The sequence below is a fragment of the Penicillium riverlandense genome (assembly GCF_028828495.1).
Source record: "Penicillium riverlandense strain IBT 135883 chromosome Unknown utg000008l_segment0_segment0, whole genome shotgun sequence".
NCBI lineage: Eukaryota > Fungi > Ascomycota > Eurotiomycetes > Eurotiales > Aspergillaceae > Penicillium > Penicillium riverlandense.
Window position 1 is genome coordinate 1,414,147 of NW_026643199.1, and position 25,203 is coordinate 1,439,349.

Consider the following 25,203-nt stretch of genomic DNA (forward strand, 5'->3'; position numbering starts at 1 on the left):
CAAAAGCCCCCGACAGCACAACATATCCTTTCACCTCTCGGCATCACACCACAAAGACAAATGGCGTGGTACTCCATCCTCCCAGCAGAACTCATCCACCTCGAAAGCTGGGCCGCGCGAGTCTTCGTACGTTCCGTTCCAAAAGCCCCTACCCGGACCTACCTCCTACCTCGGTACCTTCACTGTATATGAACGAGATAACTAACCCACCCCCGCAAATGGCACAGTTTGTCCTAGGCCTCATAACTATTGTCCCCTGGGGCGTTCTCCTCGTCTTCGACGCAATCCTGTACCTTTACCACTTGCTTCTCTATGAACTCCCCGTTGTCGGTGGTCGCGCGCGCGGACAGCAGCGTCCTCGGGCACCGAGCTTTAATGAGGGACCTGTGAGGGTTTTGGGGTTGAGCGGGGTTGATGATCCGGACGATGAAGAGGGTGAGGAAGGGCTGCATGCAGAGGGGAAGGAGGCGGATACTGATCCTCGCGATGGGAAAGAGAATTTGTCTTCTGGGCCGCAGGTTGCGGAAGATGGGGATCTCAAGCGGAGGGCCTCGCCGAGGTCTTCATGATTATTTCTTCTCCTTCCTTTGCGTCTGAGGATTGATCGTTCGGGATATGGAGTTCGTGGTGTGTGTATTCCTTTCTCCGTGTCTGTGTCCCGGACGCCGGACGTGTTTCTGGATTGAAATGACCGAAACCTCATCGGAGGAAATTAGTTTCTCGGTCGATTTATATGATGCAAATATATTATATGGTTGTTTCTGTACTAGTTGTTCTCGATCCTATGCCTGATGAGTCCCCGATTCCCCGATTAGGAAATAGATCACGAGCCCTCGAACTTGACCGCTACAAGTAGGCCTCCCTCTCTCCCCTAACTCTTGTCCTTTTCTCTTCTTCATTTCTTCAGTTCCATCACTTTTTCGAAAGAAATTGGCATTTCCCATAATACTTATTTCAGCCTTGTATACGGAAGATCAACCGTCATCGATGGCGCCTATCCCACCCTCTGTACTCAAAACTGCCACCGTCCTCGTGGCACGAGAACTTTACACCGAGAGACTCACTGAGGGAGAGCGAGCTGCATTTATCTGCTTGATCATCCTCCTGTCTCTCACAGCCATATGGGCGTTCTACCACGTTCTCTCCTGTACGGCATCGAGAATATACAGGTGCGTACATTCCACCCGACGTATTCCCAAAGACCAACACCTAATAAAATCATTTACAGGTTTATGGACCGCATTTTTCGAGAAATAGTTCGGTTCCTCAAGCTCATTCGGGGGTGCTGCTTCCTCTTCTACGCGTACCTGCTCTCTATCGCTCAGAAGGCCAAGGCGAAGATGAATGGCACTGCTACGGCCGGTGGTGTTCCTAGCCCTGGCTCCAGCGTGACCACTCTGCTTCCGTCGGAGTCTCCTTTTAAGGCCCCGGCTCGTGTTAAGGTCCCGGCGCCTACTTATTCGCGTGGCAGATTTGCTACTCGCAGTAAGGCATTGTACTTGAGAATGTTGTTGTTCTTAATCATTATGTTAAGCCTTATTTTCGTGGTTGAGGGTGAGGGGATGGCGAAGATGAATTTGAAGTTGAAGTTGAAGTTAAATTTATATGTGGTGTATGGAGTTGTTCTATGCATTTGTTTTCGTTTCTATGAAGGCTTTTTGTTCATCTGTTGATTGTTCATTGCCAGGTTGAGAAGGTGATTCTAGAATGTGTAGGATATAGAAAGGGGGTTACTTGTGTATTTTCTTGTTTCCTTGGAGATTACTCTTGCCCAAGACTATGTGAATGTACTCTTGCTCTGATATTGTATTCAATAATATTCCTGTTCCTTTGCAGTCTGAGAGGATACTCGTAGTCTACTATACCTATCTTGGTAGCAAACTTCTATCCCAAAAGCCTTTAGTAGATTTGATGTCCAGCCCGGGATTGCATTCTCCTACCTCGTCAGGGAAAGCAGCTAGAGGACCTATAATGAGCTCATTATCTCAGTTTCTTCCCCGAGCCTTCACGCGCACATATTTTGAATTCTTGATCTATATCACGAATACCTCGGTCTGGGAAATTGCCGTTACCACCTCCCTATTCTGAAATGCAGGGATACCCACCATTATAATATAGTGACAATCTCCTAGAAGAATCTCACATGAATTTACAGTAATGGAAGATTCAAATGCACAGAATCAGGTCCATAACAGTAAAGCATACTCATCCCACCTCAATACCACCAACCCCACGAACAAAAGCAAAGCCAACAACTTCCCTGTTTCAACCTCATTCCAGTGTCGACTCATCCAATTTTCTAACTTCACCCGCCATATATAATGGCCGCTGTCTTTAAGCGCAGATCGGAGGCCTGGGAGTCCGTCAAGACTGCGGGTATTGTTTTCTTGCTGGTATGCTTGCATCTTCCCAGCACTAGCCGTTTTGGCGGCAGAGCGAGCTAGTGTCTGGCGGTCTTCGAGATAGGGCTTGGATTGGTTGGTTTCAGGATCGATTGCTAGGGACAATAGCGGGACGCCATAGCCGCAGGAGGTTTGGACCTGGAGATATTGTTATACAGAGTCAAATCAGAGTCATGAGGGACAGCTTCAGGACGGATTAGGTTCGGGAGATATATCAGTTTTAGAAAGAGACTGATTGATCCTCGAGCGCAAGTCACGTCAGAGACAAATGCTAACCTTGAAAACATCAAGATTAATAATAGCACGCGCTCCCACAAGCCCTGGTTTTCCCATGCGCTCTGCATATCGAAGGAACTCGGGCTGATCCCACTCGATAACCGAACCGGTACAGAACAGCCGCATGATACGAGGAGACGCATCAAACGAGCAGAACATCACGGTAACGCGACCATTTTCGCGCACATGGGAGATAGTTTCGCAGCCAGACCCGGTTGAATCGATATACGCTACCTGGTTTGGGCCGAGTACCGCAAGGCAAGAATCCGGTAAGCCCTTTGGAGATAGGTTAACATGTCGGCCACGCAGAGGAGCGGAAGCCACGAAGAAAACACTTTGGCGTAGAGCCCAGTCTCGCAGATCGTCTGTAATGGACTCGTAGAACGTAGGCATGGCTTTTACTTGGTGACGAGAGGGAGTTTACAGAGGGGAGAACGTGAGTCACTATAATTGGAGTCCATCCACTTCCCCTCCCTTCATCCCTCGAACACGAACACGAGCACGACTGTCACCTGACCTCAGCATGAACGAAACACGGAATATGATTCTACGGAGCCAATTAGATTTTCTTTGGTTGGATCTGCTTTGACCTAGCGATGAATATCATGGGTCTCTTTTAAAGCACAAAGACAGCAAGGGCCCTTTTAGTTGAATACCTCTCAGTTCTCTTTTTTAGACTAGTAGGGTTCCTAACTACTTGTCGGTAGAGAAAGTCTTGGTAAAGGAATTCGAGACGAATTGAGGCATCCATCTTGTCCTTAGCAAATGTGGACAATTTGAAAATCAAGCACCTGCACCTCCTCCAGCAAGAGAACCAAATGCTCCTATTTTAGACATCTTCATATTCGAATAATTTGCCCAAGAAGGTGGCGCCATGCTTTCCATCGCTGAAAGGAAACAAATCAAACGTGTTAGTAATAACCATCTCTGCAAAGACTCAGACTGAGCTCAGCTATGTACTCACCCTCTCTCTTCGCCTGCCTACTCTCAGCAGTATCATACCAAATCCTCAACATCCACAACGCAACTAACGCATCTCTCACCTCCCTCCGCATAGCCATAGTTATGATCAGCTTCTGCTGATCACCCTTGCTATCCTGGAACGCAAGATGTTTTCTATCCGAATCTACCCATTCATACCGCCCACCTTTCCATTTAGGCTGAACGTGGAAGAGAACTTTTTCGGCATCAGTAAATAAGGGAGTATCAGATGCGCTTCTCTTTGGGCTTAAGAGTGCTTTGAATTCGGTCTTTTGAAATATCGATTTCTTAGATACTTCGAAGCGAATATTGCCAATTGTCGTCCCGTCTCCTGAGGCGGATGTGATGTAGTATGCCGGGACGTCGGTTCGGTATTCTGCGTTTAATGGGTGGACGAGGTAGAAGAGATGTTTCGTCCTTGATTTAGGAGCTGCTTCGTCTGTTATGTTAGGTGTGCCGTTTATTCGTTCGAATATGATAGATGATCCCTTTAGTGAGGTTGTTGTTACGCTCCCGTTCAATTGGTAGACCGGTGTGGAGGCGCTGAGAATCGATTGATTGGATAGTTCGAGGACGGTCGGTTCTAGGATGTCGCTGGCGTGTGCGTTTGCGTCCTCGTATTGAGGTGACACAGCTAAGGATTCAGTGTCCAATCCCATTGCTTAAGGCTTGCGGGTGTTCAAAACTCCTAATGTGACAAGTGATAAAGAAGGTTGAAGATGAGACACAGCCAAAATGGGGCCGTAATGGTCTTCCCATAATCCACCAGCACGTGATTTGTTTTCTATACTTTTGAAGTCAGCTTCCCTTTATTGATCTCCATTGTTTACAATTTGACGCGAGGTCGCATCCAGTAACCCCCCGCTAATTGTACTCGTTGTTCTACCTCCTTAATCTCCTAGCTAGTAGAATTTTCTGCAGCAAGTGCGAAAGGTCCTGTGCTCTAAATGGATTCGAATGCAACAAGCAAGGGACGTGTAACCGCCCGACCCTTTCGAGGCCTACGTAAGCCTATAGGGCATTGCAGCTTCTCTCTCAAAACGAGCGCGACTGTCACATGATAGCAGCAAGCAACGAACACCACAGAGCCATATGCAGCCCTACTAGCTTATGTGCACGGCAACTGCCCTTTGAACATACAAGCCCTATGCGTTTTTTGACTTTCTTGTATACTAGCTGAAGGCTTCTCTACCGTGAATCACCACATCCTCTCCCATGTTCGGCGTGCAAAACTCATTTGCGCTAGCTCATCCTTCCGTCGTTGTTCCAATCCACCCTCTTCCCATTCCCTACACTCCTCATCAATCTCTGCCTTTCCTGAATGCAAGTCCGCAGAAACTGGCTCAACTAATCTAGTTCGATGATACACCTTCCAGAATACAAACATGACCACCCAGAATGCCAGGCCAAAATAACAAGTAATGAAGCCCTGCACATCAAAGGGTTTGAATACCGAAAAGCCATTGAACAAGGCCGTTGTGCAACCAATGATAATCGCGAAAATTGCAGAGTAAGGTTGGAATGGCGATTTCCAGGGAACAAAGCTCTTGCGGTCGATGCCCTGTGCTTTCAGAGCACGGTACCAGGCGATGAACACGCAGAGCATGCCTGTGTAAGTGAGGACGAAGGCGATGGTGGTTAGATCGACGAACCAGTAGAAGACCGTGACAGACGAAGAGCCGGCCACCAGAAAAGTGGTACACGATAGGATAGAAACAACGAGCACGCAGTTGATGGGGATACCCGACGCTGTACACTTAAGAAGGAATTTCGGGGCTTGGCCGTCTCGGGCGAGGGAGTAGAGCGTGCGACTGGAGCTGTATAGATAGGCGTTTCCACAGGACCAGCCAGATAATAGGATGAGCACGTTGATCAGGTCAGGAAGACCGGTGATACCAAGATTCTGAATCCCAATGACCCACGGGGACGCCGCGGAACCAGCTGCCCCGGAGTCAATGGCAGACATGAGGCGTTTGTCATGTGGATTGCAGATGATACCGACCGCCAAGACACCAACGACGTAAAACCCAACAATCCGCCAGAAGGTCATTTTGACGACACGGGGAATTGTGTAACGAGGATTTTGGATTTCGCCAGCTGCCAGGGCAGGCAGATCAGGCCCCGCCACGGAGAAGGCAGCATAAACCATAACAGAGAAAAAGCCCAGAAAACGACCCGTAACACCATCGGTATAATACTCAAACATCGCGCCGTCGTTCCAGTTTCGAAAACCGTATACGTCGTGTCTGGGATTGCCGCCAACCATGGTGATGAAGGTCAGTAGCACGAGGCCGATCAGAAGCAGGATTTTGGTCGAGGCCATGATGAACTCGCTTTCGCCGTACCATTTCACCGCGACAAGATTGAGCGCCGAACAAACAACCAATGCCATAGCAACCCAAACCGCTGGATTGACACTTGTGTTCCAGTACTGCATAACCGTTGCGACGGCAGCGTACTCCGTACAAACCAACATGACACCGCCATAGAAGTATACCCACCCCCTGCGATATTAGTTAGTACGGTGAACGATCCCAACACCAACGAACGCAACTTACATGGCAAATCCAAAGGCTGGATCAATAAAACGCGCAGCGAGTTCAAATATTGATCCTCTGATGGGGAGGTATGCTGCCATCTCGCCCACGCTCAGATTGACCGGCAAAATGAAAAGACAGCCCCAAACAAGATAACCCAGGAACAAGGACAGCGGCCCCGCTTCACGCAGATGCGACCCAATACCAACGAATAGTCCTGTTCCGATAGAGCCGCCAATCGCCATTAGCTGTACATGTCGAGAAGCCAGGCCTCGCTTTGTCTGGCGATAGGGCACGACGGTGCCGGAGCCGGCGTCCTCGCTGGCAATATGAGTGTCTTCTGCAGATATCTTCTTCTCCATCTTTGTAGGAGTCGTTGCAAAGTCAAGAAACTCAAAAGAATTTTTTTGAAGAGGGGAATTGAGTCATTTATAGGCGCACTGACTTTGAGATTCGGTAAATAGACTCGATTAGGGTGGGGATGTTTTTGCCAAGACGGTGATAATAGATGATCGGCATAGCTATCAAGTCGATGTCATTTAACACCGCCCATGCCCAGGTTTGAGGCGCTGTATTACGAAACAGGATGATTTGGATATACTCCCAAGGCTGCTGATAAGAGAAATCTTATTTAGCTGAGCCCGAAGGGGGAAGAGATAGCGAAGCTAAGAGGCTGCCAAGTGATAAGCTTATCATGGTTGGGCCAGCCCCTTCAGGGGTTGGATAAGGGACATGGGACGTCGATACAGTGGCTATGAGATTGGTATGTTTCGAAAGGAGATAGAAAAGGCCAAAGTCAACTTCGCTCGCCTTAGCGATGCATACCCCGCATTTTGAAGAGACTGCCGAGGAAGGCAGGTGGAAAACAGAGCTAGAATAGGGATGGCGTTGAAATCCAAATAAAGTGGCAAATGATTAAATACGACGATCTTCTACCCTAATTAGGGACGCAGATTATGAACAAACACCGCTTACAGGTCCCCGGCCGACCCACCGGCAACCCAACGAACGCTACCAAGAGACGGTATAGGTCAAGTGGAACCTACCCCAGACTTTCAGTTGACCCGGCCCGGACTCCCAGTGGACCGGTTCCGGGCTCGCAGCGGCTAAAAGATTGAACGAGTCGCGAAATGGGTCATCTTCGCACAAGGGCTGATAACGCTAGGCCGTATCTAGGAAGCCGAGGAGATCAGGAACAAACACTCTTTACACTTTGCCTATTGCGTTAGTGCTGAGAACTTGTGTAAAAATCGATGGTAGTTCGGCTCTAGCTCTCTTTGGTAAGCTTAGGGTCCGACAGTAGCTAGAGATCTGAAAAGGCGGAGCTATCGTGTAAAATTACGGGCTCAGCCAGACTCAAATGCGGGATCAATGGCTAAACAGAAGTGTTTGGTTATTAAAGCGTTTGATGAACCCCAGAGCTACAAATTAGTTTCGGATCTATTGTCCTAAGTAACACAACTCGGGGGAGAGTTTAGTAGGGTTTCAGTCATATTTCGCTCTACGCCCCTACGCTTTGGTTCAGACTTAGGCAACAGCCAACCCTCACTCTACCTCCGATGGGATAAAAATAAAAGCTATCGGAATGGCGGAAAAGGAGAGTAAACCAGAAAGTAGCCTAACAGGCGAGCTCAGTTACCCAGCTGTCGGACATTCAGGGCCCATTTAGAGATAATTTGGACATAGAATCCAGGATAGCTTCAAGGAATCCCCCAATACCTATGTCAAAGAAATTTGTGAAGGGTATAATGGCGCTGATATCTTGTGTGTCGCATATAACGCCTCGTACGACCGCTCTAACGTCGCTTAAAAGCTCGGTATATCTAGATGATTGCCATTGGCGGCTCTATCGGTATGAACCGATGACCTCAGTGGTATTTGCGAAACTAAATTGTCCAAAAGCTACTGGTTTGTTCGTCGGTTCAGGGAGCGTACTACCTACAGCTGGACTAGCATCAGTCCTTATTTCCTATCTTCTAGTCGGATGCATGTTGCATTGTACGAAGTATGTTCTTGGCGAAATGTTAGTCGTCTTTCCAGTCACGGTTCTTTTGCTCACTACGCGACTCGCTTTGTCGATCCGGCCTAGGGATTCGCTGTGGGTTGGGCCTACGACTTCTGATGGAGTTTGGCAAGGTAAGATAACGAATCATAAAACAAGAGATGCGCCTCACATCCATATATTTAGGCTTCGTCCACACTAATAAGAACACTCTTTGTTTCCAAGTAGTTATCCATGCTGACGGTATAACCCTCACGACCGGTGCCGCTAGCCTTGTAGCCTCCAAAAGGCATGTCTCGAGCTCCGGTCGGGCTAGTGCAGTTTACGCCAACACTGCCAGCTTCCAATTTCTTCGCCATCCGCAAGGCTCGGCTAACATCCTTGGTGTAGACAGCTGCATAGAGACCGTATTCAGTATCGTTAGCTTTTGCGACGGCCTCATCCTCGGTTTTGAAGGTGTTGATGTGCACCACTGGTCCGAAAATCTCCTCCTTCATTGGCCGTGTATTTTCGGGGGTTTCGAGGAATACCGTCGGCTGAACGAAATAGCCAGTCTTGTGCTCTGATGGTTCCGATCCCAACGCCATTTTGCCCACCTTTTTTGCCTCTTCGATATAGCTCTGGATCTGTTTGTACTGGATCTCATCTGCCTGTGGGCCATGGTTCGTGCCCTTGAGAAGGGGATCACCACTCTTGATCTGAGCAAAACTCTTGTTGAATAGCTCGATGAATTTCGGTGCGATGGACTCTTGAACGTAGATTCTGGAGTTGGCCATGCACACTTGTCCACTGTTCCATTGCACACTGTGCTTGGTTTGCTCCACTGCCTTTTCGATATTGGCGTCTTCGAAAATAACGGCCGGAGATTTGCCTCCGAGCTCCAGAATGACATTCTTCAGATTCGACTTGGCGGCTGCAGCTGTGATAACACGACCGGTTCTTCCAGAGCCAGTAAAGCTCAACACGCGGACATCCATGTGGTGTGAGAGCACATTTCCGGAGATATGTCCATGGCCAGACAAGACGTTGATTACACCAGGTGGGAATCCGACTTTCTCGATGAGAGTTGCAATCTTTGCAGACTAAACCATCATGAATGATATAATGAGCAGGCTGCGGCTAGGAAGATAGCGAGGTTCCTGTTCTTCAACTTACAGTGAGTGGAGCCTTCTCACTACTCTTGACCACGACTGTATTTCCCGCCATCAAAGCAGGGGCTGTTTTGCTAATCTTTGGTCTGTCAGTATTCATTCCAATCTTCTTTAAAAAAAAATTAGGGGACGTTGCTCATACCAGGAACAAGACTGGAACATTCCAGGGAATTATGGCAGCTACAACACCATAGGGCTGGCGCAGAGTTATATTCACAAATCCCGGAGTATTCAAGCTGGAGGTTCCCAGAGCCTGAAAGCCAGCCTCGGCATAGTGATCCAGAGAGTCTGCCGCTACGAAAGACTCAAAATACATCGAGACCGGGCGGCCCATTGATAAAGCCTCTAGTTCAGCCAACTCATCGTGTGACTCGCGAATTAGAGTGGCCAACTTCTTGAAGTACACTCCTCGCGCGTCCGGCGAGAGAGCAGACCATGCCGGAAATGCAGCTTTCGCAGCCGCAACAGCAGCATCCGCATCAGCTTCGCTTGCCTCCGAGACTACAAACTTGAAGGTTAGTCTCAGGTCTCATGAGAAATTCTCAGGTCAAGACAAGAGGTACCTTGCACGAACTTCTCGCCCGTTGCGGGAGAAGTCAAGTCGAACTTGCCTCCATCGGAGGCTTCCGTGAACTGTTGATAAGTTTAGCATGGATTGAATAATATACCTGCGCCTTGAGCAAACCTTTCCATTGATGAAAAGGCGCGTCTCAAAAGACTTGACCTTGGGCTCCTGAGTGATACTCATAGTGTCCTTGTGCCGCGGCCGTCAGGGATCAGCGAAACTGTGGATGCAAGACGGAATGACTGACTTGCGATCTGACACAATTAGTAATGTCAAGTTCCAAACCTGTTCTCGGTACAAACAATTCTTGTGAAGCTAGGTTCGGTAGAGTGTCAAGTTCTGCTTGCCGCAGCTTCGGATGGATGCCTCCGACCCACTTTTAAGTTCTGCGGTGAATCATGACTCCGCGCGCCAAGTGGGATACAGAGGCCTAAACTCGAGTTGGAGCTCCTGTGGCTAGGGCTGTATCCATGTTACTGGGTTGTAGAGAATTCGACTGTCTTACACAGACAACAAGAACAGAAAGGCCGACAGGGTTTTTCACTCGATGTCATCAACACTATGCATAAGCTTATGAAATAAGGATAAATTGCTGGAAAGCATTTACTACATTCGAACACACTCTATATCTGCCTTGAGCTCAGCCACTAATATTGCCACTGGTTGGATTCTAGCTGTACTTGAGTTGCCAGTCCAGTGGTTTCTGGGCCGCTTGCACAGGCCCAATTTCGCCTCCTGGTGCTCGTCGCTTCTGCCAAGTCTCGATCTCGCAATGGTCCACAAAATTTCCGTGCAAACCCAAGCGGAGCTTCAGTGGTAAGTGAATCGTTGCAACCGGACCTGCAGCTACGTGGAGCGCGTCGACTATCACAATATCGTTTCGAAGAACATCGAGACGATTGACAAAGGCAATCAGCCATCCTTCTCCTTCTTCTCCGCCCCGCTTAGGAATGAAAGTCGGCTCTTGGAATGTGGAGCATGGGCCCGCCCAGAGCACATCCTCAGTCTGACCATTCCAGGTGTAATGGCCCAGGCAATTAAATAGTCCTCCAGCCGGTGAGCCGCATTTTGCCGCATCATATTCTTTAGTCGGATCAATGCGAGCCTGCCAAAAATGATTATAGCTCTTGGTGACGAATCGATCATCGATTCTGGAGAACTCTCCCGAGGTATTCCACCGGACTGCTGGCCTGACGTGAGATCCTGTCTCAGCGCTCGGATCCAATATCCAGCGATGGGTAATGCTCTGCAGTTGGTTTCTGGCTCCTAGGTTACTGGAGCCTTCTCCGTCCGGTGGGAAGAAGAAGAAGACGTTTCCATCGGCTACTGTGAGGTCAAAGATGACATGACCGGCATCGTTCTCGTAGCAACCAGCGACATGTCCATGGAAGGCTACAGTCCGTGTCAGAAGCTACCTAGGTAGTTATTGTTAATAGAAAGGACATCTTACCGTTCTCTGCCTGGAGCCAGACAATATCTTCGGGTTTACCACCTCTCCTTGGAACAATTCCATACCACTGACTCTCGTTCGGGTCCCAGGCCCAGTGATTACCACCCTTCTTCAGACGATCGACCGAGCATTTTAAGGGTGTTAAGGGAAGAACAACGTAGTTTTTTGAGATGCCACAATCGTGTATCATCCCGCAAAATGGAGACGTATACCAAGTCTCCTCGGTCTTCCTCCCGTCGGCGTCGATTGTGTAAACGACGATATCGCAGGAGGCATCATTGCCATTACCTCCGGCTTCGTACGCAAAGCAAATCATCTCGCCTGTTTCTGGATCGAACTTTGGATGTGCCGTGAAAGTAGGAGATGTGACTTGCCCTTCGAAGTCATAGCGGCCAATGGTCTCCAGGGTGACTGGGTCCATAGCATATGGAGGTCCATCTTCCTTCGTGGCTAACAACATCCCTCTCCAGAAGGTAATGTTGGTGTTTGCTACAGTTCGAATAACCCCCTTCACGGATTCTGAATCGGTATAAGGATTGCGGTATCTGCCAAAAAGACTCTTTCGAGCTGCGGTCTCTGCATTAAAGCGATCTGTTTTCGCATAACGCTGTTTGAAGTCCGCATGACCGTCTTGAATTCGGATAGCCGTGATGCTTCCATCTCCACTGAAATGGATATCTTCCTCAAAAATTGGCGGGTATCTGTGATCTGGCTGTATTCTGTAGAAAGTCCCATTGATCTCCGGCGGAATCTCTCCATCGACTTCAAGATCCACAATATCGCCCTCCAGTCGACAAGGTGCATTAAATGTTTGGAAGACAGGCGTATTGGGGTATTTGACTTGTTTCCCCGTCTTCCGACCCTCGACATAGGGATAATCGACCGAATTTGCCACGTCGTAGATATGAGCCATGTCTAATTCAATTTAGCTGGTAACTTTTCGTATTGGAAAAGATCATGAATCTGATGCTTATATCACATCTTCCGTTACTGGATCGGAGACTTCTTTCCGATGGCAGAAGCCGTTGTGATCCTGTGCGACTTCTCGGTATATTGCTTCCGCGCTTCATCTCGCGCCGGCAAACGCGATGGTCAGAAATGCCGATAGAGTAGAAATGCTTTCTCTACAATTTAGAAGCCCAGGAAATTTCTTAACGTTGGTTTTTTTAAGACAAGAACATTATTCTATTCTACCTAGCAAAGTAGTTCCTTCTACTGTACCAAGCAAGCACGATCATGGTTTCTAAAGGCACTATTGCAGTCGAAGAGGCAGTCATCAGCCCCAGCACAGCATGGCTTCTGGATGAATCTCAGCAGATATTAACCCCAGGAAACGCAAGCAAACAATCGGTTGAATCCCATAAGGCTCGTCTTATGGACATTCATGGGTCGCGCTTGCAATCTATGGACGCGGAAGGGGTCGAGTATATGCTGCTGTCCCTTACTTCCCCGGGATGCCAAGGTATACATGACCAGGAACTAGCAGCGAAGTCAGCTACTGAGTTTAACAACTGGCTGGCTGGAGAGGTGGCCAAAACCCCCAGTCGCTTTGGTGGTTTGGCAGCGCTCTCCATGCATGATCCTCTCCAGGCTGCAAGGGAGCTCGAAAGAGCTGTCAAAGAGCTGAAATTCTTTGGTGGCATCCTCAATGACTACCAGCTTATGGGTAAAGATGGCTTGCAGAAGCAGTACTACGATACTGCTTCTTATGATCCATTCTGGAAAAAGGTCGAAGAACTGGATGTGCCAATCTATTTCCACCCCCGATATCCATCAGCAAAGGAACTTTCGAACGGAGGCTCCGTATATGCATCACGCATGCATTTGCTTGGTGCCGGTGTCCAGTTCCATCTTGATCTTTCATTTCACGTCTACGCCATGTGCTCCTCAGGTGGGTACGGTACATTCTATGCCCTCGATTCGAATGCTAACTGAAACGTGAAGGTATCTTTGATCGGTTTCCTGGTGTGAAGATAGTGGTGGGTCATCTTGGGGAAAAGTATGTTGTGACCTGTTCCATTTCCATCGAATGCTCTTTCTTTCTCACAACCAATCTCAGCATCCCATTCAATTTGTGGCGAGCATCGCACTGGTATAATAAGCCAAGCAAAAAGATCGCTCGCCCCTCGCAGCAGGACTATAAATACTACTTTCAACACAACGTTTTCATTACAACTTCGGGAAATTTCTCGACGTCTGGGTTGAAGTCCTGCATAGAAGAGCTAGGCCAAGAGCGATGCTTATACTCAATTGGTAAGCGATAATTAAATATTTAAATAGTCTCCCAGAAGCTAATTCGAATGTAGATACTCCATACGATCAAGTTGAAGAGGCTCAGGCATGGTGGAGAACCGTTGATATTGATCCCACTGTGAAGGAAATGGTCGCAAGGGGCAATGCAATTAAGCTATTCAAGCTACCGCTGAAGGCTTAGGACACATGTCTTAAACAATTTTGATGGCATTCATATCTATTTTGCTTCCTTATGCCTAGAGATTTTTCTTTTAAGGCTTTTAAGGGTTCTCGGGTGGAAAGCCACATAGTAAATGATATTTTCGATCGATAATTCCGTAATTTGACATACTAGTAGACTATTCAGATTGCGCAAACCTGCGATGCTCCACAACAGTACCGGATTCCTCATTTTTGACCTCGGCGTGAGTAATCATTGAATTTGTAATTTGTTCCAAGCTCTTTCCTCCGACATCCGGGACAAATATGAAAGCCCAAATCCCCAGTATGATGTTGCTTACGCCCCAAATATAGCAGTACTTTGGTCCCCAATTCAACGAGCCAGGGTTGATGAAATATGGTGAGCAATAAGTTGCGATCCATGCAAAGAGATAGTTGCAGCCCGTTGCGAGACCTACGGTCTTTGAGCGGAGTCGTTGAGAAGGGATCTCGACGGTAAGAGCCCACAGCACCGGGCCCTGGCCAATTCCATACATCCAAGTGAACAGAGTGCCCATTGCAACCAGAGTTTGTGCAGCGGTATATGAGCCATCACTGAGCCTCGTATAGACACCAGCGATCACGAACATGATTGCTGAGTTGATTATTGACGAAACACCCAGTAAGGTCCGGCGCTCGACGAATTTCATGACAATAAAGGCTCCCATGTTGCCAGTAAGCGCAATTGCCAGGCTCATCATCACCCAAACAAACTCGTTCTTCACACCAGCCTGGGCATAGAAGTAGATTGAGTAGCTCGCAAAGAAAATGACACCACTTGCAGTTTGTGAAATACTGCAACATAAGCTGAGAATAGTTCTCTTGAGATCGGATCCACGAAAAGCGTCAATTAGACGCACACTTTGGTTCTCTCTGTTCTCAATCACCCATGCGTCTTTGATAGTCGCGACCTGAGCGGCAAGTTGGTCTTCATCATAGATACCTCGTAGAGTACGAATCGCATTGGCTGCGTTTTCATCCGATCCGAGGCGGGTATAGTGGCGCGGACTCTCTGGGAGGAATAAGAGCCCGATTGCAAGGGCGGCTGGAACGATGAACATGACCCCTAATGGGATCAAATATGATGTGCGTCCGTCGTATTTCGCCGTGTAGTTGTCAATAAGGATTCCTATCAATGCACCGAAGGAGGTTTGGAAGGTGACCAGGCCGACAGCAGACCCACGGAGATATGTGGGTGCAATCTCCCCGAGATAAGTAGCCGAATAGGTAAGGTAGAATCCATTGGAGACTCCCAAAAATAAACGACCCATATAGAGAGCTGCAATGTCGATGCTACTCATCTGGAGGATGACGGCAAGGACTGAAAAAGCGCAACCAGTCCAAAGACCCACCCTATTGCTGATGAAGGCGCCAAACTTGAATATGAAAAGTGATGCCACAAATCCCCCAAGTTGCATTAAACTCTGGATAAGGGTTTGCACAGATGTTTTCAAATTGTATCCTATTGGGCTTTCTGGCTATTGGGGTGTTAATGTTGTACGAGAAAGGCTGGCCCAGCAGGGAACTTACATCGACGTAGCCAAATACCGCGAGAAACCCAGGCATGCTTTGAAAACCAGAGACGGCAGCTGAATCGTATCCATACTGGAATTGACCCAGCGCGATAAAGATGCAAATGCAAACAACGCGCTTCTCTTTCCATACTAAAGACAAAAATCGATTGTCATTGTTCAGGTTCTCGTGGGCGTCCATCATGTCGACTTCAGGAAAAGAACTCTTGCAGCTAGAATTGAGAGATTTCTCGTATCATAAAACGCGAGATCTGGCGACCATTAAAAGGGAATATTTTCATTTGGCTCGGGGCTTTTGGGGCGCTTACTGCGCGGAGCTGGTCACCAATACTTTCCGATGGCTCATGCAGTGTTTTGGCGTCTGGATGACATCGGCTTCAATCATCCGAAGGGTTGTTATGACTCGGCATTCCCGACTGAACTCAAGCCGAACCAGGCAGATCCAATATAAAATGAAGGGAATCATTAAATCAAAGGCCATGTATATTTGCTCCGGCAAAAGGATCTCCTACCTCCCTTATTATCGACATATCTAGGATCATGGCGGACTCGCAACAAATCACGACTCTGGTGAGTCAAGTGGAGACTCTGGCTAATGAAGTTATTATACTGAGAGGTAAAACCACATTCATTTTTTTTTTTTGCAGTTAAAGTTACTCATATTGCCAAGGTGAATCGGATGTCAGGAAGCTTCATCACAAGTACGGCTACTATTTGGATAAATGCCTTTACAAAGAGGTACGCCAGTCTCGGCCACGTATTCAGAGATCCCAGGCTGATAATCCAATAGGTCGCCTCGCTGTTCGCCGATCATCCAGACACGTATGTCCAATTCCTGAACGGCCGCTACCGAGGAAAGGAAGGAGTTCATCGCCTTTATATGGAGCGGTTCGCCAAAAGATTTGTAGCCGGTCGCAACGGCCCGATTGATGGATGGCTGCTAGATCACCTCATGGCACAAGACATTGTTGATTTCGACCCAAAGGCAGGAAGAGCGAAGGCTAGAATCCGTGCCTTCATGAGTGCAGGAACCCACGAGTCCATGTCCCCAAACTTTCCGGGTGGCTACCGACAGTGGTGGGAAGGAGGCCTATACGAGAATGAGTACATTCTACAGGATGGAGTGTGGAAGATCCTTCGTCTTCGCTATTTCCCATTCTGGCACGGATCTTTCGAGACAGGCTGGAAGGGAGCAAAAGAGTTTGTTCCCTTGTTCAAGGAGGCGCACCCGGCGGATCCACTGGGCCCTGATGAAATAGTTGATGACTTTGTTCTTTGGCCTGACACTCGGGTGATACCCTTCCACTACAAGCACCCAATTACAGGCGACGAGGTGGCCGAAGAGGATATGAGAGCTCCTCAGTGGCTAGAAGACGCTAATACCGCCCCGCCTGCTCGGATGATCACAGACTGGGGGTTTTGAGAGTGGGCTCCGTATCATAGTCCTTCTGAAGGTTCAATCAAATGCTAGCATCAATACCGCCATTATAAGAAAATGTAACTCTTCCTAATATGAAGATACTACCTGCTATCACATAAACCCTCCTCGCCACTTAAACACTTCGCTCGCGTACGTAAATTCAATGATTACACCATGTGGCCTGGCCAGTCCCCACCCACATAGATCGTTTCCCCACAAACCCCCGCAGTCCCCAGTTTCGTACAGGAAGCCCCGCAGCCTTGTCCTTAACCAAGATCTGACAGCTTCCCGATTTCAAATGAGCACTGATCATTTCATGATGGCGGGCCACCGTAAGATGGGTCGGAAACATCGCACGGCCATGAGCTGTGACCGTTGTAGAAGCCGCAAAACGAAGGTACGCACTCGAATCTCGCTGGATGGATGCTGGTATTTGACTAACAAAACCCCCATTTTATGCTCATTAGTGCAATAATCCAGGTATTTTCATATCCACTGGAGCCTTCTCATTTCTTGTTATTTGAAATATATGAGGCTGATGAGTATACGCAATGTTGGAAACTCAGTTCCCGGCCCTTGTGATTACTGTCGCACCACCGGGGCAGAATGTCATATCAACCTGGAAAAGCGACGCCAGAGGCCGTACTACTTCGTTTCGGAGGAAGAGTTTCGAAATATGCAAGATATACTGAGCTACTATCTCCCGGAAGCCAGCATGAGCCCCGAGAACCTTCGCTCCCTTGCTGCGGAGTGCAAAAGCAAAACCTCCCACAGTATCTCACACGATTTGCCGGCTTCTCCTCTTTCTCTGTCTCCCATCTTCCAAACCGCTTCCACCTCTGGCTTCGAACCCGAATTTGATTCGTCGCCAGCTGGAATTGTGAGCAATATAGCGGAATGGGAGAAAGATTCAGAAAACCTCGTTTTGCAAGAGGTGTTCGTTCTACATCAGCGATTAGGATGCCTGCTAGAAGATTCCCAAGGGCAGTATCGTAAGTTCTAGGTGTTTTCAATATTACTCAATACTACGAGGTGCATCATCTGATAGGGGACAGGTTATATGGGTTCCGAGTCGGCGTTGCCCTTCAATGCCACCATCCGCTGCTTCAAAAATGAAGAAAGATTGCACATGCCAAAGCCACCCGATGTGATTCCAGGGATGGTTACAGTGTCCATGCCTGTTCCTACCGAAAATTATATGAAAACCGAAGTACATTTGCCCCCTCAGGAAACTTGTCAAAAATTGGTTATGCGATATTTCGAAGAAGTTCATTCATTGTATTGGCTGTACTCATCCGAAAGATTCCACAGTCAGTTGGAGGAGACATACAGAGTTCCATCACAAGATCTGACGGCATCTTGGAAATGTGCCCTGTATTCCATCTTTGCAATTGGAAGCCTTGGGTCACCGTACCCAGAAGAATTTCCTCATTACATCGTCCCGGGGAATACCTCCAGCATGCAAAGTCTTTCGTCTCCGGGGTATGCGATGAAGGAAGCCTCGATAGCGTCCGTGCTATGGTATTACTGGTATGCGGTTTGACCATTTTCGAAGAGTAGGGAGTTCTGACTTGTTCACCAGGCAACGGCTATGCAATCACATGGATTCTCAAACCCAGCCTATCTATATACCAGTCTCGCTGTGCATATTGCGTGTTCTCTAGGGCTTCACTGTGACAAATACTGTACCTCTTATGGAGGTGTTGAAAAAGAGCATGCAAGGCGGATATGGTGGTCCCTGGTCGTATTTGACCAAGACCTTGCGTTGAGGTTGGGTAAGCCCTGTGCAACCGAAGATGCATGGCAGCCACCCTTGCCATCTGAAGTGGTAAGTTTTACTTATCTTCATTAGTTCTCCAGGTCCCGCTAGCGTCAGTAATTTTGTTTTTTTTTTAACTTGAATATCCAGATATTGCCCTCCGGTCCCTATAGTCCTCCTGAATACTTGGCGGTCTGCAGTACCCTGAGCCAACTAGGCAAAAAAGCTCGTTGTGATCTGTATAAAAACCCACTTATGCGCGGTCAGCGATTGGAAATGGGATCTGTGAAGCTCTTGATGACTTCACTGCAAGAGTGGGCCGACACCCTCCCACCACATCTGAGTATTTCTGCCCCGACAGCACCACTTCTACGCCGACCAATTGCCATTCTCCATCTGAGATACCATAGCATTCAACTCCTGATTGGCCGCTCATTTTTACTATATCGCCTTATGTGTCGAAAGAGGCAACAGGAGAGCTTGAAATCGCCTTGTCTTGAGCATTTCACTGAGGTCTGTCTGAGTTCTGCTGAACAAATGTTAGGGATTCTGCAGACAATGGTGTGTGAAAGCACTTACTCAAAATTAATTGCTTTGGACTTTTACTATGCCTTGGATATCCTGCAGATATTTCTTTCGGTATTTGCTTTAACGAAAGGCGAGAAGCAATTCGAAGATATATGCTCTTGTCTGAAGGTGCTTCAAACAATGGGAACAACGGGATTTGGGGCTAGGATGATTTCCGAGGTCCTCTACGAGCTCACGGAGTGGGGACTATTTCCTGATTGTTCGGATCCTTTGCATTGCCTTGAGAATCTAGATACTTCTTTACCTGGTCTGGATGCCATGAGTGACTTTTACGATCGGTAAGTCTATCTTTTACTGCACCTTTAATTATGTCACTGATATTGAAAAGTATATTTGGAAGCCATGATATTTCGGTTGATCAGACTTCGAGTGCCATACTCTCCAACTTCCATGACACGAGCATTACTGATGAAATGCTGATGCAAGACATCCCCCACCCTTAAGCTGGGTGTTCTGAAGAGTGGTATAGTTCTTAATTCTTTAAGAACTTTTTGACCTATTTCTACCTGACGACAATTGTTATCTTCAATCTAAAGCTTCTGTAGAAGTTCCAGTCTCAAGTTTGCGATATCTCTATCTCTGGAATTGGTAGCCAACTGCAGATCTGCCTTCTCCGCCTGCCGGTATGAATAAGATGGAGAATTAACTCACTAATTCTCGCTATGATAAACAATATTCTACATCCTCGAGCTGATTTCGAACTGCTTCATTTGTATACACTTTTCACATAACTACTTTTGTTTCTATAACTCCCCCAATCTAGTGCAGCCGCTCGATAACCTTGAGCAGATCCGCCGACACGCCCATGGCAGTGACGTCACCACCAGCACCAGCACCCTGCACAATAAGCGGGTTGGCACCGTACCGCTTGGTGTAGAAGCTGATGATATTGTCGCTGCCCTTCAGGCCGGCAATGGCACTGTCTTTGTCGAAGTATTGGAGACCAACCTTGACGGCCTTATTAGCGACATCGATGCTGCCAACATAACGCACAACCTTGCCCTGCTTCTCTGCCGTGTCCTTGACGGTAGACATCTGGGCATCGAATTCGGGCAGGCGAGTCATGAATTGGGTGATTCCCTCCGACGAGGACGGAAGCGCGGCCAGCTCGGAGGGAATGAGCGACTCAATGGGGAAGGCATCAGGACGGGCAACCTCGAGACCAGCCAGACGGGCAAGGATGGTCAGCTTACGTGCCACGTCCATGCCGTTCAGGTCATCGCGAGGGTCCGGCTCAGTATAGCCCAGGTCCTTGGCCTGGGAGACGACAGCGCTCCACTGCGCATTCGAAGAGCCGGAAGCAGGGGCAAAAGTGTTGAACAGGAATGACAGTGTGCCCGAGAAAACACCCTCGATACGAGTAACCTCATCACCAGTTGCAACCAGGTCCTTCAGCGTCGACAGCACCGGCAACCCGGCGCCAACCGTGCTCTCGTGGTAGACCAGGGCTTTGCCCTGCGCAGCCGAAGCGAAAATATCCTTCCATAGAGACAGATCGTCAGAAAAACCCTTCTTGTTCGGAGTCACCACCGACACGCCCTTCTTCAGGAAGATAGGGTACGTCCGCGCCAGGTTGATGTCTGACGTGTTGTCCACCAGGATAGCTCGCCCCGGCGCGGAGGCTAGGTAGTTCGCCATCTCCTCTGCGGGTAGAGCACTGGTCTTGGTCAGCGAGGGAGTCGCGGCGGCAGTCGCCCAGTCGGCCACGGGGATGGCCGGTGAGTACGCCGGTGTCGGGGCGAGAAGGGTTTGAGATGAGCGGGCAAGGAGGATCAGCTGCGGCGCATTGGGAAGGCGCGCAAGCTGCGAGAGGAATGCAGTACCGACACCGCCGACGCCTAGTCATGTCAGCTGTGTTCTCTTGGGTGAAAGGTGGTGGGTGTTGTACCAACGACGCCGAGATAGATAGGGCTGGCGGACATAGTGGTTCAATGGGGTGGGTTTTTGGAGTATGTGATCCAAATTGCAACAGGGTATTTATCAGTAAGCAGTGTGACTGCAAGCAGAAAATTGCAACAATTAAAGCAGCAGAAAGAATAATATCTTAAGTTCTTCAGATCGGATGTTGGCCGTGGGGTCGCGGGGCAGCGAAAATCGGGCTGAGTAATACGCTGACTCATTTATTGTCAACCTCATACCTGAGGCATTAACTCTTATCGTTATCGTTATCGCATCTACTCTTTCTTGCCTCGCCTCATCTCTCTCTTTCATTCAATCCACCAAGATGCCACCCAATCCACCATCCTCCTCCTTATACGGAAAGCCGCGCTCCAAGTCCAGTACACAAGCAAATCAGCCTTCCTCCTCTAATCTCTCCTTCACGACCCAACTCTCCTCACTCATCTCCCAGGGCACCTCCGATTCCACCTCCCGAGGACGCCCACGTCCATCCAAAACCGCAAAAGCCGACCTCTTCTCCAAGCCCAACAAGGGATCTCAAAAGCGCGCCGCGGCGGATCTGGAAGATGAGTCCTCAGGGCAAGTCCACCAGCGCAGCCAGGACATCGGGTCCGCGGATGCGGCGGCGCTGGGCCGGTCAAAGCGGCGCATGGAAGAGAAGGTGCGCATGTATGAGGATATGAAAAAAGGAATGTATCTCGCGGCCGATAGCAGCGATGATGAGGAGGGAGCAAATAAAGAGGACTACGCAGCGCGATTAAGGCGAAAAGAGCGGGAGGGGTTGGTTGATTTCGATAAGAAATGGGCGGATGAGGAACGGAAGAGGGAAGATGGATCCGATGACGTGGACGAACCTGAAGACGATGATAATGCATCTATCATATCCTATGAGGACGAACTGGGACGGTCTCGTCGTGGAACAAGAGCCGAAGCTGCGCGCGCGGCTCGCGAAAAGGAACAAGACAGTGGGCAGGGCGGCGCAGACAAGGAGCGTTGGAGGCCCTCTCGTCCGGACAATCTCATCTACGGTGAAACGGTCCAGTCAGAGGCATTCAATCCGGACGCCGGCGTCACGTCCCACATGGCGCATCTTGCGACGAGGCGAGATCGATCACCTACGCCACCGGAGAATATGCACTACGATGCAGATGCGGAGGTGCGCAATCGGGGGACCGGTTTTTATGCATTTTCGAGGGACGAGGAAGAGCGCAAGAAGCAGATGGAGGAGCTGCTGAGTGCGCGTGGTGAGACGCAGCGGGAGAGGGATGCGCGGCAGGCGAGGAGAGCAGTGCGAGAGGCTGCTAAGGATGAACGGCGCGCGAAGATTCAGGAGCTAAGGAATAAGAGACTGGCTGAGAGGTTCTTGGCTGGTTTGCAGCCGGGGACTGAAGTGGTTCAGACGGAATGAACCTTGCATAACGGCATTGCGTTCTTGGTTTTTAAAGATACCCCCGTGTTTACAGCTATACGGTATGGAAAATATGCTCTCGAGCTAAATTCGTTTTCAAACTCGATTGAGAGGAAGTATAGGAGTTCCCATTGTAAGGGTGTAATTTGGGAACTGCACGCCCTCGGGGTATTCTGGGGTCAAAAGAGGCGAGATCAAAAGAACAAAAAAAAAATGCCGCCCTCTAAGCTAAAAACACAAAACCCAATCCAACTTTTGAATCATCATCAATCATATCCACGTAAACTCATCAGTAATTTCCGCAACAGAAGAGCCGGGATGCAGATGGAGAAGAAATTCCCATCATCCGACAATAGTCAGCGCTGCTAGTTCCTCCATCGTATCCAGAAATCCGTCGGCATCTAATTGCCAGAAAATCAGTAACGCTCTCGGCAATATGGAGTATAGACAACCCACCATCCGAGGTAAGAAACGTCAAGAGAAAGCCTCCCCGAGGCGTTTGCGGTGCATTATAGTCATCAGCAGACATCAAGATTGCAGGTCTCAGTTCGCGAATTAGAACTTTCTTTGGACCTGTGCGGCGGAGCCAGCCCGAGGTCCCGAGGTAGGATGTTATGAAAGCTGTCCAGACGGGGGTGCTATTTTGATGAGCGTTAGTCCACTGTAAGAGGTTTACTGGGAGAAAGCAATGATGTTCATACCGTTTTAGTTCTCCCCGATGAACAGATGCCTGCAATCTCACAGCCCCGGTTACCGTATCCTGATATACGCGCAGGGCATGCGGAAAGCCGTCGTCGATAATTTGTCTGGGCGAGGTTCAGTATATCATAATTTGGTGAAAGATAATGACAACTCACCCTCCGTAAATCTCCCCTTCAGCATTCAACTCATAGTCTCGAATATATTCGACCGGCCTCCCCGCATCCTGGGAACGAAGCGCGAGAAAAGTGACGTAGAATAAAACTAGAGCTGTTCAACACGAAACCTCAATAAACCATTTCTCTTTTTCACCCAAGGATCAGGTAGTTAGAACGTACTTTCGATGTTTGTAAAACTAAGATTTGCCCACATCACAAGTTCGGTCCCCTGGCGTCGTCTGCGACATAATTGCAGGCACGAGCCGTCTCGGGCGATTTCCAGCATGTTAAGTGGCATGCAGGAGTACTCGCTCGGCCGGCTGCGGTGCGGAGTTTTGCAGAGCATGCGAGCACGGTGGTCGTTTGGACGGAGATGGAAGGCTACGCGCATGTCGTTACCGTCAGAGAAGGCTCTAAAATGAAAGTTAGCAAGGCAAGCCCCTTTTTGGGGACTGGCTGGATGAAGCTGGCTTACAGCTTGAGGACTTCTTGGAAGCCTGCCTCTCGAAGCCATTGTTTGATTCCCGGTTCAGATTTTCCGTAACATTTCGATCTGCAGGGCATTGTCAATAATATTCATTTTATGACTGGTGTTGTTCATTGTTCATCGTACCGGGATTCCGGGGCAGGGATAGGTGTGTCTGTATCAGGACTTGAAAAGACTTCTTTTGCCCAGTGGTACTTGATAGCCTCATAAGCCGACTGGCTAGTCGTAGTGGTTGTTGCCGTCGTAGATCCTGTCAATGGCGAGCTTGGCGCATCAGGGACTTGCGGTGGTATATCAAAGGTGCCCGACGCTGGTGAGAGAGGCTGCGATGAGGAACCCGACGGGCGAGGGCGCTCATACGATCGCCGAGCGCGCGGTATGCGGTCACTGGCAGGACTCATTGGTTCTGCATTGGTGTCGCTGGAGGATGGATCACGGCCGAGATTCATACGTCCCAGTTGGGGCGCCAGCCGCTGATCCTGCGTGGCCAGCAGAGTCTTCAGGCCATTCCTAGCGCTGGACAGGAGTGGAGGATTTGGGTCTTTGCTGCAATTTTTCAATATCGGCACTATTCTGGCGAGAAATCAACAGCCCTAAACACTTACTTTTTCACCACATCGGTCAGCTCCCCTAGGAAGGATTTATACTTCGCCAGCCGGGTCGTGAGCGAATACTGCGATTCATCCCAGAAGAAGCGGTTCATCGCAAGCCAAGTGCGCCTATACTGCTCGGTAGGAACATTCCCGCCATCGAGCTGGCCGAAGAAATCAAACACATCCTGACAGGTGTACTTCAAGCTGCCGCGCACCAATTCAATGTCTGCATGGGCGCGGGCGAAGCCGCGCTTATAGCGCGGATCCTTGGTCAATGCTTCGATGGTGGTAAACGACGCGCTGAGGCCATACAGATCCGAGATGAGGCGGGTGATCTCGGTCTTGTGCTCTGGGAGAGGGTCGCGGAACGCCTGAAAGCCGGCGGCGACGTCTTCGGCGTTCTCGGCTGAAGTGCGCAGGGCCATGGTCTCGGACTTGTGAGTGGTCAGGCCATGAATTTTAGTTTTCCTACTATTATGTGTGTGATGTGATTCAAGTGGAGGGGGGTTTTCTCGTGTTCTCGTGGGGCAAACAGCGCCGGGGGGAGGATCAACACGAGCCGACAACGCTCGGATGCAGATAAGATTATATTTTGGCAATTAATTAAGGAAAACTGGAAAACTGCACGTGCGACCTTGCGGCTCTTGTTCCCAGTTGACTTTTTTGACGTGTTCGTGTGGGAATGGCGGGGCGAGCGGTGGAGCCCTATAGGGAGGGGAAGGATCAGGGATGCTGAAAGGATTGAGTCATGATCAATAGTATTCTAACTGCATCTATTGTAATAGGGGGACCTATCCCAGCACCCAACTACCCCAGGTGGCCAGCGGGAACTTCTCTATTTGGAC

At 49.1% G+C, this 25,203-nt stretch overlaps 13 protein-coding genes across 13 annotated transcripts; 5 read left to right on the top strand and 8 right to left on the bottom strand.

Annotated features, from left to right (window-relative positions):
• Positions 1 to 218: 218 nt before the first annotated feature.
• Positions 219 to 569, top strand: N7474_009569 (uncharacterized protein; the record flags this gene model as incomplete). Its single annotated transcript, XM_057200979.1, has 1 exon — positions 219 to 569. One exon carries the CDS (start codon positions 219 to 221, stop codon positions 567 to 569), a length of 351 nt encoding a protein of 116 aa, XP_057048966.1.
• Positions 570 to 987: 418 nt separating this feature from the next.
• On the top strand, positions 988 to 1,903 carry N7474_009570 (uncharacterized protein; the record flags this gene model as incomplete). Its single annotated transcript, XM_057200980.1, has 3 exons — positions 988 to 1,169; positions 1,229 to 1,485; positions 1,878 to 1,903. The coding sequence occupies 3 exons, from the start codon at positions 988 to 990 to the stop codon at positions 1,901 to 1,903; spliced, it is 465 nt and encodes a 154-aa protein (XP_057048967.1).
• Positions 1,904 to 2,180: 277 nt separating this feature from the next.
• N7474_009571 (pyridoxamine 5'-phosphate oxidase family protein) lies at positions 2,181 to 3,071 on the bottom strand (the record flags this gene model as incomplete). Its single annotated transcript, XM_057200981.1, has 2 exons — positions 2,181 to 2,540; positions 2,679 to 3,071. 2 exons carry the CDS (start codon positions 3,069 to 3,071, stop codon positions 2,181 to 2,183), a joined length of 753 nt encoding a protein of 250 aa, XP_057048968.1.
• Positions 3,072 to 3,589: 518 nt separating this feature from the next.
• N7474_009572 (uncharacterized protein) lies at positions 3,590 to 4,318 on the bottom strand (the record flags this gene model as incomplete). The annotated part of the gene is made up of 1 exon (XM_057200982.1): positions 3,590 to 4,318. The coding sequence occupies one exon, from the start codon at positions 4,316 to 4,318 to the stop codon at positions 3,590 to 3,592; it is 729 nt and encodes a 242-aa protein (XP_057048969.1).
• A 539-nt stretch (positions 4,319 to 4,857) lies between these two features.
• On the bottom strand, positions 4,858 to 6,558 carry N7474_009573 (putative proline permease; the record flags this gene model as incomplete). Its single annotated transcript, XM_057200983.1, has 2 exons — positions 4,858 to 6,163; positions 6,218 to 6,558. The coding sequence occupies 2 exons, from the start codon at positions 6,556 to 6,558 to the stop codon at positions 4,858 to 4,860; spliced, it is 1,647 nt and encodes a 548-aa protein (XP_057048970.1).
• A 1,822-nt stretch (positions 6,559 to 8,380) lies between these two features.
• Positions 8,381 to 10,097, bottom strand: N7474_009574 (aldehyde dehydrogenase family protein; the record flags this gene model as incomplete). Its single annotated transcript, XM_057200984.1, has 5 exons — positions 8,381 to 9,280; positions 9,354 to 9,428; positions 9,492 to 9,850; positions 9,913 to 9,982; positions 10,035 to 10,097. The coding sequence occupies 5 exons, from the start codon at positions 10,095 to 10,097 to the stop codon at positions 8,381 to 8,383; spliced, it is 1,467 nt and encodes a 488-aa protein (XP_057048971.1).
• Positions 10,098 to 10,584: 487 nt separating this feature from the next.
• Positions 10,585 to 12,277, bottom strand: N7474_009575 (carotenoid oxygenase family protein; the record flags this gene model as incomplete). The annotated part of the gene is made up of 2 exons (XM_057200985.1): positions 10,585 to 11,306; positions 11,365 to 12,277. 2 exons carry the CDS (start codon positions 12,275 to 12,277, stop codon positions 10,585 to 10,587), a joined length of 1,635 nt encoding a protein of 544 aa, XP_057048972.1.
• Positions 12,278 to 12,600: 323 nt separating this feature from the next.
• N7474_009576 (amidohydrolase family protein) lies at positions 12,601 to 13,798 on the top strand (the record flags this gene model as incomplete). The annotated part of the gene is made up of 3 exons (XM_057200986.1): positions 12,601 to 13,255; positions 13,309 to 13,617; positions 13,671 to 13,798. 3 exons carry the CDS (start codon positions 12,601 to 12,603, stop codon positions 13,796 to 13,798), a joined length of 1,092 nt encoding a protein of 363 aa, XP_057048973.1.
• A 157-nt stretch (positions 13,799 to 13,955) lies between these two features.
• N7474_009577 (uncharacterized protein) lies at positions 13,956 to 15,531 on the bottom strand (the record flags this gene model as incomplete). The annotated part of the gene is made up of 2 exons (XM_057200987.1): positions 13,956 to 15,293; positions 15,346 to 15,531. 2 exons carry the CDS (start codon positions 15,529 to 15,531, stop codon positions 13,956 to 13,958), a joined length of 1,524 nt encoding a protein of 507 aa, XP_057048974.1.
• Positions 15,532 to 15,887: 356 nt separating this feature from the next.
• On the top strand, positions 15,888 to 16,770 carry N7474_009578 (uncharacterized protein; the record flags this gene model as incomplete). The annotated part of the gene is made up of 2 exons (XM_057200988.1): positions 15,888 to 15,917; positions 16,138 to 16,770. The coding sequence occupies 2 exons, from the start codon at positions 15,888 to 15,890 to the stop codon at positions 16,768 to 16,770; spliced, it is 663 nt and encodes a 220-aa protein (XP_057048975.1).
• A 3,103-nt stretch (positions 16,771 to 19,873) lies between these two features.
• On the bottom strand, positions 19,874 to 21,036 carry N7474_009579 (homoserine dehydrogenase; the record flags this gene model as incomplete). The annotated part of the gene is made up of 2 exons (XM_057200989.1): positions 19,874 to 20,952; positions 21,003 to 21,036. The coding sequence occupies 2 exons, from the start codon at positions 21,034 to 21,036 to the stop codon at positions 19,874 to 19,876; spliced, it is 1,113 nt and encodes a 370-aa protein (XP_057048976.1).
• A 302-nt stretch (positions 21,037 to 21,338) lies between these two features.
• Positions 21,339 to 22,421, top strand: N7474_009580 (CCDC174 family protein; the record flags this gene model as incomplete). The annotated part of the gene is made up of 1 exon (XM_057200990.1): positions 21,339 to 22,421. The coding sequence occupies one exon, from the start codon at positions 21,339 to 21,341 to the stop codon at positions 22,419 to 22,421; it is 1,083 nt and encodes a 360-aa protein (XP_057048977.1).
• Positions 22,422 to 22,763: 342 nt separating this feature from the next.
• Positions 22,764 to 24,783, bottom strand: N7474_009581 (uncharacterized protein; the record flags this gene model as incomplete). The annotated part of the gene is made up of 8 exons (XM_057200991.1): positions 22,764 to 22,822; positions 22,878 to 23,059; positions 23,123 to 23,227; positions 23,279 to 23,384; positions 23,459 to 23,691; positions 23,754 to 23,831; positions 23,892 to 24,311; positions 24,371 to 24,783. The coding sequence occupies 8 exons, from the start codon at positions 24,781 to 24,783 to the stop codon at positions 22,764 to 22,766; spliced, it is 1,596 nt and encodes a 531-aa protein (XP_057048978.1).
• Between the last annotated feature and the right edge of the window lie 420 nt (positions 24,784 to 25,203).